The 17608-nt window shown below is 37.9% G+C and overlaps 1 protein-coding gene across 1 annotated transcript; it reads left to right on the top strand.

Annotated features, from left to right (window-relative positions):
• Nucleotides 1-55: 55 nt before the first annotated feature.
• Nucleotides 56-15220, top strand: LOC117338550 (methyltransferase-like protein 22). The gene is made up of 9 exons (XM_033899912.1): nt 56-332; nt 1993-2460; nt 4141-4181; nt 6726-6870; nt 7345-7464; nt 9753-9827; nt 11617-11716; nt 13268-13436; nt 14396-15220. The coding sequence occupies exons 1-9, from the start codon at nt 251-253 to the stop codon at nt 14432-14434; spliced, it is 1239 nt and encodes a 412-aa protein (XP_033755803.1). The 5' UTR covers nt 56-250; the 3' UTR covers nt 14435-15220.
• Nucleotides 15221-17608: the final 2388 nt, after the last annotated feature.

Here is a 17608-nt window from a genome sequence, read left to right as displayed (position 1 = left end):
GGGAGGCGAGGTACTCCGATTGCTAGTTGGGAAGTACTACAGTGCGGAATGGACACACTGACCGGATTTACCATAATTGATATTAAGCATATGCGGTGAAATCTATTTAGAGAAAACGATCGTGTTAATTAAGGAAACTATTTTCCTTTATTTCATCAATTGAATTAAGTGTAAAAATAGAGAGTGTACCGCGCTTAAATGTTTGTTAATTTCCAACCGGAAGACAAGTGCTCGTTTTACTCTCTCTCAAATGGAGCCCGGAGAGAAGGTCCTTTCAGATGTTCATTTGTACCACTCAAGCGAATTTTTGTCAACAAAATTCAATAATTCTGGTATTTATTGATGAGTAATTCATATCTCAAAACCTAAACCTCTATACATGTCTATAACGTTCAGCACAGGAACTAGTGAAATAACAAGGACTAGCTAGGCCTAGCAGTTAGCCTACAATACATGTACATATATTACTATTAGGCTAGCCCAGACCTTACTTTAGTGTTAACCAAGTGTGCCAATATAGATATTAAGGTTATTAATTTGGAAAAGTGTTTTAATTTTACGAGATGAAGGGCAATACATTCACACAGACATCAATTGTGGTCCTCTTTCTTCTAATGTATGGTTACAAGTAGGGATTAGAGAGGATATCAAAATACTCGAGGATCAGATAAGACAGGGTGTCAGAATACTCAGGGGTCATATTAGACAGGATGTCAGAATACTAGGGGTTAAATTTGAGAGTATATACCGTATAGTGGGAAATTTTAGCAGTCATAAAATTTGGCGATTTGGTCATGTCGAAAACTGAAAGTTAAATTTTGGAGGGTTAAAGTTTAGCGATTTCCCTGATCTAGGGTTTTAATTTGGCGTTGAGCATATATATTACCTACTGGTATATATAGATAATTATGTTAAGTCCATACATCCAATCGATATTGATTAAGTGTGTTTTGTATTATTGATCCTCGATCTGTCTCGAAACCGGAAACTATTACCATAAAAATTCAAACGAACACATACATGTAGATTTGTCAAGTTAGTGTTTATATGGGAATTTAATCAACCGTAAGATATCGCCATGGTCATCTATTGTATGATGTGTATACGTACAAGTAAGTTAAACAATGAGTCTACAGGTAAAGTGTTAACATCAGTACATTGAATGATATGGGTAGATGGCTTTGTTTTCACAAAAAATAATTATGATGCAGTATATATCATACTTGTATTGATATACATGTATCATGAGTAGTTGTTCACTAGCTATTCGTATGTACCTATCAGCATTTTGGCCGACAGTTGCCAGGCAACAACCAACGTTACGCACCATTCATTACTCTCTTGAGTTATCAAAGGTAAATGGTGGTCGGGACGCAAACTATTGGTGAAATTGAAATTTTTGCGTCTTTTTATTTGGCGGTGTTAAAATTTGACGGGTAAAATTTTGGTTGGCGATCTTTATACGGACCCGCCAAATTAAAGCCGCGCTAAAATTTCTCGCTATACGGTAATAATACTCAGGGGTCAGATTAGACAGGATGTCAGAATACTAGGGGTTAAATTAGAGAGGATATAAAATACTCAGGGGTCATATTAGGCAGGATGTTGGAATATTCAGGGGTTAGATCAGACAGGATGTCTGAATACTGAGGTGTCAGAAAAGACATGATGTCAGATTAGAGAGGATGCAGAATACTCAGGTTTAGATTAGACAGGAAGTGGGTCAGATTAGAGAGGATTTCAGAATGCTCAGGAGTCAGATTATAGCCGATGCTGGAATACTGGCGACAAATAGGGGTCTATTATACAGGATGTCAGAATACACATGGCCAGATAAAACAAGATATCAGAATATTCAGCCATCACATAGAGAGGACGTTGGAATACTCTAGGGTCAATCTAAATAATGAGTCGGAATACTCAGAATATAAAATTTAAACTGTGTTTTCACTCAACAACACTCATCATAAAATTATTTGTTATCTAATTCAGTGACAAGATTTGAAATCAAGTTACCATCAGGTGATAGTGACCAGGCTGGAGACAATGCTGTACAATCTGAGGACAGCGTTGACACAACTGGACAAACAGAAGACAGAACGTTGCAGACAGAACGCTGTAGTGTGGAGACGGATGAGGATGGTGACCTGATTCTCCGAAGGTGTCAGGACAATGAAAATACAACAGTGGAGAGAGATCGTCATCCATGTTTGGAGACGGATGAGGACGGTGACCTGATACTCCAGAGGTGTCAGAACAATGAAAATACAACAGTGGAGAGAGATCGTCATCCATGTTTGGAGACGGATGAAGACGGTGACTTGATTCTCCAGTGGTGTCAGAACAATGAAAATACAACAGTGGAGAGAGATCGTCATCCATGTTTGGAGACGGATGAGGACGGTGACCTGATTCTCCAGAGGTGTCAGAACATCGAAAACAGAACAGTAATAACTTTAGGTATTACGGTTATTTATTACTTTCTAATAATCTACTGATAATTCAGACCTCAAGGTGGCGCCTATTTTAGTGGCCATGGCGCTTTAGATTCACCATTGGCGACCAGTTATTGACCTCTAAGGTGCCTGCATGGCCACTAAAAAAAATGTGTAAATTTGCTGTTTGGTTAATCTTTCAAAGGCTGCTGTCAATGCTAAAATGATCTAAAGAATTAAAGAATTTTTCATAAATTCAAGACAACTAGGCCAGGCGACTAACTTTGCCAATTGGTGCCTAGATTTTTCGGCATAGCCGTCTAATTTTGTTTTGGCCCCGGATATGACGCGACAGATGGCGTTACTGGTCAAGATGAAGTATGTGATTGGTCAATGTAGCGGTCAATGCAGCGGTCAATGCAAAATGCAGATATGCAGTTAAAAACGAAACAAAGTTAAGATTGAATGCAAGCAGCAAAGTGGATGTATCTTTTCAAATGAAACATTAATAAATCATATTCCTGATTCAAATGCAGTCTTATTATTACCAAAAATTATTCAAACTGATCTAATTTTGTTATCCGTGCTGAAACGCATCAGTTCGTTGATTTATTTCACCAGCAGTATTACATTATAACCACCAGCATTAAAACTATGCCGTTTATCTTTTTTAAAGATATTTCTTGTTTGATCTGGTAGCCAATTTGGCCACCTGGTAAATATATACACTTTGAGCCCTAGCTGTAATTCATTCCAAATAACCAATTTCTAAAAGTTAATCAATTCTATCTCGCTAATTAATTATATATCTACATGCTTATACATACATGTGAATGAAGCTATTGTTATATAATGAAGGGTGGCCGGGTGGCACAGTGGTAACACTTGCCTTTCAACTAGGTATAGCCACAGTTAGATTACCCATTAAGACATAGAAAGGGTCACCTGCCCAACAACGTGGCTTTTCTGCGAGTAATTCTGTTTCCTCCCACAGTAATTGTAAGACACCTTGTTCACTTCCATGCGGGCTTCTAGAGTGATTTACCCATATAAGTTGTTATAACCTGCTTCACAATTGCAGTAAAATAGATAAAGCTTACGTTTATTTTGATGTAACACACAAGATATCATGTTGTTAATTTAGCTTATTTTGTGACTGTTCATCTTTGATTGTAGACTCCAGTTTCATCCTTAATATAAACTCTTATCTTAAAATTTCCATAGGAAAACATTTCAAAATTAAAAAAAGAAAAATTCTTAAGATCTCACACAACTAAATCAGAGACTGTTTCACCTGAATAAGGCCTAAATTGTTTATAGGTAAGCATATTTTAAGGTAAGCATATTAAATAGGTAAGCATATTTTATAGGTAAAGCATATTTTATAGATAAGCATATTTAATAGGTAAGCATATTTTATAGGTAAAGCATATTTAATAGATAAGCATATTTTTGGGTAAAGCATATTTTATTGGGAGGCATATTTTATAGGTAAGCATATTTCATAGATAATCATATTTCATAGGTAAGCAATAAGCATATTTTATAGGTAAGCATATTTGATAGATAAGCATATTTTACAGGTAAGCATATTATATATATTTTAAGACACTGACCATGTATTCTCTATATATATCTCTATTGTTGAATTACAGTTTATATTTCTGTATCAAATCTAATATATACAGATTTATTTTCATTATAGAACACAGTCTTGCAACAGAACTTAAGGATGTCGGTGAACAGGTATGTTTATTTTGTTTACCTACAACTTTTTTACAAATTAAATTAATGACCCTATGAAATTGCCAAAATAAATAAATAAATAAATAAATAAATTTGTAAAATTCAGCAGTGTTGATTGCCTGTATGATTTAACTTCCCTCTGTTTATGTAAAGTTTAACATACATTTATTTTAGACATGCTTGTACAAATATTCATCAGCACTTAAAAATTTACTTTCAAATTAATTACAAGTATCTAAATATATGACTCTAATTTACTAAGTATGGATTATTGGTTGGTTTTCGAGTAATGATGGATTTATTACACTTAGAGCATCAATCTACAGTTTATAGGTCCTGGGTTCGAGTCCCGTACACAGTTTATAGGTCCTGGGTTTGAGTCCCGTACACAGTTTATAGGTCCTGGGTTCGAGTCCCGTACACAGTTTATAGGTCCTGGGTTCGAGTCCCGTACACAGTTTATAGGTCCTGGGTTAGAGTCACGCACACAGTTTATAGGTCCTGGGTTCAAGTCCCGTACACAGCTTATAGGTCCTGGGTTCGAGTCCCGTACACAGTTTATAGGTCTTGGGTTCGAGTCCCGTACACAGTTTATAGGTCCTGGTTTCGAGTCCCGTACACAGTTTGTAGGTCCTGGGTTCGAGTCCCGTACTCAGTTTATAGGTCCTGGGTTCGAGTCCTGTACACGGTTTATATGTCCTGGGTTCGAGTCATGTACACAGTTTATAGGTCCTGGGTTCGAGTCCTGTACACAGTTTATAGGTCCTGGGTTTCGAGTCACGTACGCAGTTTATATGTCCTGGGTTCGAGTCCTGTACACAGTTTATAGGTCCTGGGTTCGAGTCCCGTACACAGTTTACAGGTCCTGGTTTCGAGTCCCGTACACAGTTTATAGGTCCTGGGTTCGAGTCCCGTACACAGTTTATAGGTCCTGGGTTCGAGTCCTGTACACAGTTTATAGGTCCTAGGTTCGAGTCCCGTACACAGTTTATAGGTCCTGGGTTTGAGTTCCGTACACAGTTTATAGGTCCTGGGTTCGAGTCCTGTACACAGTTTACAGGTCCTGGGTTCGAGTCCCGTACACAGTTTATAGGTCCTGGGTTCGAGTCCCGTACACAGTTTATAGGTCCTGGGTTTGAGTCTCGTACACAGTTTACAGGTCCTGGGTTCGAGTCCCGTACACAGTTTATAGGTCCTGGGTTCGAGTCCCGTACACAGTTTATAGGTCCTGGTTCGAGTCACGTGCACAGTTTACAGGTCCTGGGTTCGAGTCACGTACACAGTTTACAGGTCCTGGGTTCGTGTCCCGTACACAGTTTACAGGTCCTGGGTTCGAGTCACGTGCACAGTTTATAGGTCCTGGGTTCGAGTCCCGTACACAGTTTACAGGTCCTGGGTTTGAGTCCCGTACACAGTTTACAGGTCCTGGGTTCGAGTCCCGTACACAGTTTATAGGTCCTGGGTTCGAGTCCCGTACACAGTTTATAGGTCCTGGGCTCGAGTCCCGTACACAGTTTACAGGTCCTGGTTTCGAGTCCCGTACACAGTTTACAGGTCCTGGGTTTGAGTCCCGTACACAGTTTACAGGTCCTGGTTTCGAGTCCCGTACACAGTTTACAGGTCCTGGGTTCGAGTCCCGTACACGGTTTATAGGTCCTAGGTTCGAGTCCCTGTCCGGACTACAGCTTGAGCTTCCCCACAATATTTTCACAACATTTTCAGAAAGTTTTGTGCAAGTAATAGCAACTGCTAAAATTCACAATGTTTCTTATCCTTTTGTTTGTTTGTTTTTGTTTAAAGTCCTATCAACAGCCAGGGAATTATCGCCTTACTAAGACATCAAGGAGGAGAATATTAACATTTTGTTTATAATTTCTGTAGGAATACCTGGAATAAGTTCATGTTTTAGGGTGCCAAGGTCATCAATTAATTCATTGCCACAGCTTCTATTGATACAACACATCTTGTCATTGTTCTAAATTGATTGAATTTTAATGGTGTAATGGTTCAACGATGCATCAATGTATTGCATCGCAGAGTGGTATATGTACATCGATGCATCATCTATCCTTAATTTGTGTCGCGATACTTGAAAATTTGTAGTTATCTCCCTTGACAAACGTTAACTTACGTTTTGTAGTATACAACATGGCGGACAAGGCCATTCCAGCGAAGATCTTTCAAATCCAAATTATCTAAATTCAAGAACACATTGTGGGAAACGAACAAATGTAGACAAACACCCCAATATTCAGGAAATACCAGTACCACAAACAAAACATGACTTCTGTACAATGAAATACCAAATATCTGATAGGTCATCAGCTTCTCGTATATCATGATACGTATCGTATCGTGACTCCTGTATTGTGATACATATCGTATCGTGACCCCTGTAGCGCGATATGAATCGTATTGCTGCCCACCTTGCGATACACAGCTCTAATAAATTCATATCTTGGTCAAATATGAGAATACCTCATACGAATTTGAATATGAAGTGATTTGCATCATTTGCATTGTCTTGTATATGTATATGTGCAGGTTTGGGCAGGAGCCTTGGTTCTATGTGATTTCATTCTGCATCATATGTCCGACTTCTGTCAGAAGGTTGTCCTTGACCTTGGAGCTGGTACAGGATTGACGACAATAGTAGCAGCCATGACAGCGAAAACCGTTTACTGTACAGGTGAGAGAAAAAAACTTTGATGTGTTCACAGACATAGAATGATAACACCTGAATCGTTTTACATGTTATAGAGATTCAATTTTGTATTCATCAGCTGAAAAATTCCAAAGAATAATCAGGGGAAGTAACTCCATTGACGTGAATATTATGGTATGGCATCATCCGTCTGTCCGTCACCGTCCGTCTGTCAGTCCGTCCATCTGTCTGACATAAACTTTCTCCTCCCAGATTTATTGACTGGTATTTTCGAAATTTGGTATGCTTTACAATATCATGATATGTTACTTTGTTTCCCTGAAAGAATTTTTTATTCCAGTTTTGTTGCAAAAGTTATTACCTTTTGGTTATTAGAATAAATACGGTAGTAATGTTTTTTGTCTGCAGACCTCATACATTTTTTCAACCAGTTTCTTTGAAACTTGGTAAGATTTATAACTATGATCTAAAGTTCCATTTTCTTCTTCACTGTTACAGATGTAGGTGAGAGTGTGCTTGGTATGGCTCTACATAACATACAGCTAAATACTGACCTGACATTGAACTGTGACATTGTTGTCAGGGAACTGGACTGGTGTCAGGGCACACTTGTACAAGGTATACACTACATCCTCGATACATTGGGGGTTACATTTCTGCACTCCAGGAATCGTCCTCGATACTCTAGGGGTTACATTCACTTTCCCTTTCTGCACTCCAGGAAACGTCCTCGATACCCTAGGGGTAACATTCACTTTCCGTCTCTGCACTCCAGGAAATGTCCTCAATACTCCAGGGGTAATGTTCACTTTCCCTCTCTGCACTCCAGGAAACGTCCTCGATACCCTAGGGGTAACATTCACTTTCCGTCTCTGCACTCCAGGAAACGTCCTTGATACTCCAGGGGTCACATTCACTTTCCCTCTCTGCACTCCAGGAAACATCCTCGATACATTAGGGGTTACATTCACTTTCCCTCTTTGCACTCCAGGAAACATCCTCAATACTCCAGGGGTTACATTCACTTTCCCTCTCTGCACTCCAGGAAACGTCCTCGATACCCTAGGGGTAACATTCACTTTCCGTCTCTGCACTCCAGGAAATGTCCTCAATACTCCAGGGGTAATGTTCACTTTCCCTCTCTGCACTCCAGGAAACATCCTCGATACATTAGGGGTTACATTCACTTTCCCTCTCTGCACTCCAGGAAACATCCTCGATACATTAGGGGTTACATTCACTTTCCCTCTCTGCACTCCAGGAAACATCCTCGATACTCCAGGGGTTACATTCACTTTCCCTCTCTGCACTCCAGGAAACATCCTCGATACATTAGGGGTTACATTCACTTTCCCTCTCTGCACTCCAGGAAACATCCTCGATACTCCAGGGGTAATGTTCACTTTCCCTCTCTGCACTCCAGGAAACGTCCTCGATACATTAGGGGTTACATTCACTTTCCCTCTCTGCACTCCAGGAAACATCCTCGATACATTAGGGGTAATGTTCACTTTCCCTCTCTGCACTCCAGGAAACGTCCTCGATACATTAGGGGTTACATTCACTTTCCCTCTCTGCACTCCAGGAAACATCCTCGATACATTAGGGGTTACATTCACTTTCCCTCTCTGCACTCCAGGAAACATCCTCGATACTCCAGGGGTTACATTCACTTTCCCTCTCTGCACTCCAGGAAACATCCTCGATACATTAGGGGTTACATTCACTTTCCCTCTCTGCACTCCAGGAAACATCCTCGATACTCCAGGGGTTACATTCACTTTCCCTCTCTACATTCCAGGAAACGTCCTTGATACTCTCGATACCCTAGGGGTTACATTCACTTTCCCTCTCTACACCCAGGAAATGTCCTCGATACTCTCGATACCCTAGGGGTTACATTCATTTTCCCTTTCTGCACTCCAGGAAATGTCGATACTCCAGGGGTTGTGTTCACTTTTACTCTCTGCTGACCCCTGAAATGATCTTTGATAATCCTAGGGTTACATTCAATTTCACTCTCTGCTGACCCCTTAAATGATCTTTGATAATCCTAGGGTTACATTCAATTTTACTCTCTACTGACCCCTGAAATGATAATCCAGCGGTTGTGTTCTCTTTCACTCTCTGCTGATCCCTAGAAAATATGGCACCAATCCAATTGCTTGTTATGTGCCTTAGATTTTGCCATGACATATTCCAGGGGCGTTGAGATCACAAATGAAAGAAACCCATGGAGTATTGAGGTTGAAAAATGTGGGATGTAACACAATAGTCAAATTAGCATAACTGTTTGTTTTTGAAATTATGGCAGTAATTGGTGCTGATTTTGTGAAAGATTAAGTACAGAGCAACCCGCTTATTTGCATAGCCCTTTTTCCATGACAAAATATGCAAATAACCGGAGTATTCATATAGGCGGAGTTGGGTTTTGGCCCCTCTTAAATACACATGTAGATCATCAGGTAGGTACTCAAAATGGGCGCTATATGATTCATTGATTGTTTACGTTATTTGCATCGAACGTAACCTGTATTGTGAACCAATGATTAGATAACGTTGTACATCGTGTCAAATCAATATGTAAGTTAAAACACATTTCATAATACTTTTATTAAGGGAAAATCACAAAAATACCTGAAAATCAATTAAAAATTTTCGATTTTTTGAAATTTTTATTTGCATATAAGCGGGAATCGGTGTTTTAGTCGATGCAAATACACAGGATTCAAATACAAAGATAAAGAAGAAGAAAATCGGGACCTGAGAATTTTATGCAAATAAGATGGTTATTCAAATAAGCGATATGCAAATAAGTGGGCTCCTCTGTATATGTAGTTCTATACAATGTAATCAGGAGAGTTTTTTTGTTTATATACTGTAGTAGTATTTTATTGTGTTTTCAGGTAAAGGAAAGTTTCAACTGACTGAGTCGGACATTACAGACATCTTACAAGCTGATATCATCATTGCTGCTGATGGTAATTTAATTGTCTGTTACAAAACTTTAACTTAAGACAAACAATAGTAAATGTGGTTAGTGGTCTCCAGGTTTCTAATAGGTCAGCAATGGGCCTTGACTCCAGGGTCTGACCTCCAGACCACATTGAAATATATAACCCCAGTCTGACCTCCAGACCACATTGAAATATATAACCCCAGGGTCTGACCTCCAGACCACATCGAAATATTTAACCCCAGTCTGACCTCCAGACCACATTGAAATATTTAACCCCAGGGTCTGACCTCCAGACCACATTGAAATATTTAACCCCAGGGTCTGACCTCCAGACCACATTGAAATATTTAACCCCAGGGTCTGACCTCCAGACCACATTGAAATATATAACCCCAGGGTCTGACCTCCAGACCACATTGAAATATTTAACCCCAGGGTCTGACCTCCAGATCACATTGAAATATATAACCCCAGGGTCTGACCTCCAGACCACATTGAAATATTTAACCCCAGGGTCTGACCTCCAGACCACATTGAAATATATAACCCCAGGGTCTGACCTCCAGACCACATTGAAATATATAAATCCAGGGTCTGACCTCCAGACCACATTGAAATATATAACCCCAGGGTCTGACCTCCAGACCACATTGAAATATATAACTCCAGGGTCTGACCTCCAGACCACATTGAAATATATAACCCCAGGGTCTGACCTCCAGACCACATTGAAATATATAACTCCAGGGTCTGACCTCCAGATCACATTGAAATATTTAACCCCACAGTATGACCTCCAGACCACATTGAAATATATAAATCCAGGGTCTGACCTCCAGACCACATTGAAATATTTAACCCCAGGGTATGACCTCCAGACCACATTGAAATATATAAATCCAGGGTCTGACCTCCAGATCACATTGAAATATTTAACCCCAGGGTCTGACCTCCAGACCACATTGAAATATTTAACCCCATGGTCTGACCTCCAGACCACATTGAAAAAAACTCTTTCAATGTTGTAGAATAATAAATTTAAGCTAAAAGTGGTTAACAAATATATCTCCAAATTTAAATACTTGAATTTTATTCTTGTCTCTTATACATTTCATAATTCTTCTCTTATTCAATCACATAATGATGCATTGATAACTTATGATATCAAATACCTATGTATTATTTCAATGGTTATTGTTCATGTGTACAATGCCTTTGACTTGTTCTATATTGACCTATGGTCTGTACAAGTTTTATACAGTGAGTTAAGTTCATTACAAACTGATTGTCCCCTGTAACCACCCGCTATTTCCCCAATTTTGAACCTGGTGTTATTTCAGAATAAGTATATATAAAATACCATTACACCATGCATACATTCGACCAGATATTTTATAGAATCTGCCACCCTGTCAATAATTGATCAATGAGAAGACCTTGTCTTGTATATGGTGACATTGACCTTTGTACATTGACCTGTGACCTTGTCCTATGTAAACTGACTGATGGCCTTGTCCTGTGAATGTTGACATGACTTCTGTTTGTGCATGGAGAGCTTGACTTGTTCTCTTTACAATGACCTATAACCTTGTTTTATGTGTGGTGACCTTGACCTCCTTTTGTGTATGATGACCTTGACCTTGTTCTCTTTACAATGACCTCTAACCTTGTTTTATGTGTGGTGACCTTTGTCCTTGTTTTGTGTATGGTGATCTTGACCTTGTTCCCTGTACACTGACCTTTGACCTCAGTTTGTGAATGGTGAACTATGACCCTTTATCTAAAGTGATGATCCATGTCTTTGTGTTTAGTAATCTATGATGACGGCCTGACTGATGCCTTACTAAATACAATACACATGCTGATGTCACAAGGACCAGCTAAGACCCTTTACATGGGACTGGAGAAAAGGTAAGATTTAAACGAGTAAATCTAAATTTCTCGGTAGTTATCTCCCTTGACAATATTGAGACATACTTTTAATTCTATTTAAATTAATACTCATTTTACAAGATACTGCACTAGATTCCTATTGCTGAACTCTTTTGACAAGGAAACACATATCATATATGTAGCTTAATTACCTCCTTAAGAGAAATAATTTTGCTGTAACATAATGTAATTATATTGAGATGTACTTTTGCTTGATTCTTTTTCACTCTACATTGTTAAGTATTGTAAGTATTATACCAACACAAGGCTCAACTTTAAGTGTTTTATCAAGAATATAAATGGAGAGTTTACACATTTTTCATAATTTCAATATGCAGTGTAGCAAGCTTTGGATAATAGTACTTGTTTCATTTTTCAACCTTCCATCATCGTTTTACCTTTGTTCTCATTTCCTTATACTCCTGTGTTGCAAACCTCCTTTTTAATGCCAAAACATTCAAAGACAGAAGATGACATACAAAAAAGCTTTTTACTCAATAATTTTTAAACTCCATGTACAACAAGTTCAAGTTCAACTTCAAGTTGCATGATATTTTTTTTTTTTTAATAAAATAGTAATTAAGCTACACGTAGTTAACAAATAAATCCTCCCCAAACTAGAGGATAGGGCTTATTTGAGGATAAATACGGTAATTAACTTTAACACTAGAGAATGGAGCTTATTTGAGGATAAATACGGTACTTAACTTTAACACTAGAGGATAGGGCTTATTTGAGGATAAATACGGTACTTAACTTTAACACTAGAGGATAGGGCTTATTTGAGGATAAATACGGTACTGAACTTTAACACTAGAGGATAGGGCTTATTTGAGGATAAATACAGTACTTAACTTTAACACTAGAGAATGGAGCTTATTTGAGGATAAATACGGTACTTAACTTTCACACTAGAGGATGGGGCTTATTTGAGGATAAATACGTTCTTAACTTTAACACGAGAGGTTGGGACTTATTTGAGGATAAATACGGTACTTAACTTTAACACGAGAGGTTGGGACTTATTTGAGGGTAAATACAGATAAGGTATAAAACATTTACACTAGGGGAAGGGGCATATTTGAGAATAAATACGGTACCAACTTTTACACTAGATGATGGGGCTTATTTGAGGATAAATATGATACTAAACTTTTACACTAGGGGTGGGGGCTTATTTAGGGATCAATACCAAAATATACACAGATGAATTGTTGGTTTATATAAAATTAATTTATTTTACAACAATTGCGAAACAAGTTATATCAATTTATATTAATCACGCTTGTTGGCCCGGACAGAAGCGTGTGAAAGGTCTTACTTTGGAAGGAAACCGGAGTACTCGTGGAAAACCCACGTGGTTTTGGCAGGTGACCCCATACCTTTTCAAATCAGATCGGGGAATCGAACCCCGGCCACATAGGTGAAAGGCAAGTGTGTTACCACTGTACCGCCTGACCACCCACTGCTGGTTTATGACAAGTACCTGTATATTACACCTGTATAAATTTTACCTGCCTCTGTCCCCAGATTGGTGTTCACCCTGTCAGATCTAGATATTGTCTGCCCTGCCTATACCCACTTCCTTGAAGGCCTAAACAGACTGACACAGCTGGGCTGTAAGGGGAGACAACTCCTTTACTCCAAGGTGGATGAAGACCTGCCCATGTATCTCAACTACAACAGAACTAAACAACTGGTAAATTAAAAATTCTAATTAGGAATTTAATGATTAAAGACATGCATGGATCAAAGAAATAGTCTCAGAACTGGCAATATTTAAAAGAATGTCCCACTCTTTCAGGTAATTTAGACACTATTTTCATTGATCGACTTTTGTCCAAGGTATTGTGTATTATGAATGCATGGACTCCTGAAAAAAGTTGGATTCTTCATAATTTTCATGCTTCAAAATACTATGGGGACCACTTTAACAGCATTTCTGTCATGATTTTATTTTTTATTTTTCTAAATTATATTATTACAAAGGCTAAAATTTATATTCTTAGCAAGAGTACCACAGTGCGGAACAATGAACACGTGTTAAATGCCATATAGTGCTATAATTATACTATTGCATTAAAAAAAAGATTAACATCAGCTTATGAGTGGGATATGCTGTAACCCTCACGATAAAGTCAATGTTTACCAGTAATCAGGAGTAACTTAAGTTGTCTCATTAAACACAACTTGATATCGTGATTATAAGGTCTACCATTCCATCCAAAAAATTTAAGATTTCAGGACAAAAATCAAACACTGAAATAATCAAAGGGGAATCACATTTGCAAAAACAGTCAAATCAAAAAGCCTCTCGGGGAAACAACTGTATGTCATATGGTTAAGAAGCTAAAGAGATTGGAGGACAACAACAAAAAATAGAAAATGCAAAAGGCCAAGAAGGCCCGAAAGCATCATCAAATTACCAGGTCTGCCAACCATTCGGACCATGACAAATGAGAAACGACCTTAGAGATTGCTTTTTGAAGTATATTATTTGTAATTATATGTACAGATCTTCATCAATTTTATAATGTAATTATGTAACCACTTATTTTGATTTAATTGACTATATAAACTCAGAATATTAGGAAAATAGTTTGTTTTGAAGGAATTCAAATCTGAGCTGTAACTTTAATATGTTGAAATTTATTGTAGGAAATTTGGAAAATTCAGTCCATTATACCAAATGGATGACTGCTTACATCATGCCATATTCATTACGAGAGAAATGAAGGTGTATGGGGGCAGCAATGGCTCAGTCGATTAGTGTATTTGCCTACATGACCTCCAAGTCATGATCCAAGATGCGTGGTTCGATGCTCCCTACCTGTGTCGGTTTGTATTTCTCGGGAAGCTGAGAAACAGGCCAGTCTGTGCTGTCGTGGTTGTGTCCCTGGGCAAAACACTTCATCCTAATTGTTCTGGGTTGCATGCAACAGGCCTTCCGTATGTTGTTCAGTGAGGTAGTCACCAACTACTACAAGGAGATCCCTCTTCAAAATGACCCTTACTGTTCACGGGGCTATAAATCTCACAACATACAATCCTGTGCATGGAAACTTATCAATAATGGTGTAGTTTCTTGGAATAAAATCAGTTAAAGTATCAGCCAATTAAACTCCATGCTGCAGATTCATTTCAGAAGCCTGACGACTATGAATCACCGTCTTCAACAATAGTTTAAATAGGTGAAGGACGAAGATGGAGGGTGTACAATGTACATTTGTCATTAAAGAAAATAAGATCCAATGTCTGGTATAGGTAGTTCTGTATGTACGCTAGTGTCCCTAGGATGGATTCAAAATGAAATACACGAGTCTGGTTTATAACACTTCATAAACAAGGAGTACACAGATTTAATTGTTTACATATTTTGACATACTAAGTATGCCGTCCTCAGAACCTGTACGCTAATACTAGGTATGCCGTCCTCAGAACCTGTAGGCTGTATACAATTAAACTTATTGATGATCTACCTAAGGATGTTGTCTGGTCTTCTTAACTTAAAATTTTGTTAAATACCATGGTCATAATCAAAGGAACTTCTCATTCTTATGACCCCGAATGGGCCGCGGTGGCCGAGTGGTTAAGGTGTACCGACACTTTAACACTAGCCCTCCACCTCTGGGTTGCGAGTTCGAAACCTACGTGGGGTAGTTGCCAGGGACTGACTGTAGGCCGGTGGTTTTTCTCCTGGGTACTCCGGCTTTCCTCCACCTCCAAAACCTGGCACGTCCTTAAATGACCCTGGCTGTTAATAGGACGTTAAACAAAAACAAACCAAACCAAACCCAGAATGAAAAATTAACTGGGGATAATTTTTCATTCTGGGTCATATGAACGTGTCAAGCCCCTGTGGTCATAGACAGGTCCCTGAACTTTTTATACAATGTATTTGGTCTCTAGTAGGAAATGTCTGATTCTAGACAAAGTTTCAAACTAGGGGGAGATAATATAAGAATTCAGCTGGGCAATTCTTTTACGAAAACTTGGGGGCTTGTGGCCATGTCATTGATAGTCATGGTTTAATGAATTATAATTTGTCTGATGTCCGAAAATTTGATGAATACAGAATTTTTGGGAATGGTAGACCTAGATTAATCAAATCTGTTGCCTAACCCACCTCAAATGATATCTTATAGATAGTCTACCGAGATAAATTTCTCCAACACAACGGTACAGGATTCTTTTTCTTGTACATAGTTATTTCAAAATTGCATAAAAATCATGCAATTAAAACTATTTTTGTTTTCTTTATTTTAACTTAATTGTCGCCCATATGGGTTATGAGAGACAACAAAATAGACAGCAATTTTTGTTATAGAAGAAAGGTCATAAACACAGGGGCTTGACACTTTCCTTATGACCCAGAATGATAAATTGACACCAGGGTCGTTTCAATTAAGACATTACTTTGCACCAAATGTCATGCGAAAGTGCCAGGTAGATTAGACGAGACAGAAAAATCTAGTACTGGGTAGTACATGCAAGATTTCCCTGTCGTTTGTACAAGAAATATTGTTCAAGTATCTGATTAAGAGAGGAGTTTCAGAAACAAACCTCTAACTGTTAAACCACATTTAGGAAAAGATTTTACAAATCTTTAGAATTCTCTGGGATTAAAATAGATATCGGAACAAATATTTTCATTGAAATGTTTTTATTTTGTTGAATTTAGGAAACAAGCATACAAATGCATCAAGATACAAACCTTACAGGAACTATTACATCCAACTTGTAAAATCTCGATCTAGACATCAAAAAACAAGTACGCAGCTTTGTCCAAACAACTCATTGTTCCAATCTATTTGAAACAATAACAATCATAAACACAAGATCTTGCAAAGAAACATTTCCTTAATTCACTGGGAATTTTTTTCATGAGTTGCCAAGAAAATTAATGTATATATGATCCGGGCCAACATTTCACACAAGTATTTGTTGGGTTTCACCGACTGATTACTTGAAATTTCTATAAAAAACATGATGTATTTGAGTTTGAGATGTGATTTTTGTTAATTAAGTTCCAATGTTTCTAGAATATATGTAATGAATGTATAAAATATTGCAAGAAGTTAGAATTCATCATGAGTGATCATCAACCGGTTTGTTACAAATACCATACTTTCTAATAGAATTATCAAAAACATATATATATATGTAAACCATATACCACCTCACAAAATAAAACGTATTACACAGATTTGTATGACATCACAACTACAGCTGGTCACATGATACACAAATTTTGATGACATGAACTGATGTCAACATAACTATACTTTGTTCACTTGATTATTAGCCATTTACACCTAGTTCCAAAAATAAACCTCAATTATTTGCCGCCAAATGCCAGTAAATCAGAGCATGTCGACAACTATTTTCCGCGAAATATTCATACAGTTGAACTTTTGACCTCATTATGAGTGCAAAGTTAGTAACAATAACAAATCTAAGTAATCTTGTGTAATCCTACATCTGAATACAAAATGTATTCCAACATCTTGGGTTATTCTACCTCTGAATAATCCAACATCTTTTCTAATCCGACCATTGAGTATTCTGACAAAGCTTACATAGCTGTGACTAAACTTATTTTAGTTTTTATATCAATCGATTTGGACACCCTGTCTAAACCAGCCAATTTGATGGATCTACCAGATGTCAGATTAGACAGGTTTCACTGTAGATTGCATTTCTCTCTGGTTAAAAATCCATGTCCTGAAGTCTGTGAATGAATATAAATAAAATTCCTTTTGTTCTGCAAATACTGTTTTAATTTATTAAAAATAAAAACTGACAAGGCACAACTTATATCACAAGGATTGGATACTGTAAACATACAAATTTTAGAGGAAATTTTATTTT

The sequence above is a fragment of the Pecten maximus genome, chromosome 1 (assembly GCF_902652985.1).
Source record: "Pecten maximus chromosome 1, xPecMax1.1, whole genome shotgun sequence".
Classification (NCBI taxonomy): Eukaryota; Metazoa; Mollusca; class Bivalvia; order Pectinida; family Pectinidae; genus Pecten; species Pecten maximus.
The sequence above is the reverse complement of the archived record's forward strand: the minus strand, read 5'-3'. Positions and strand labels throughout refer to the sequence as shown.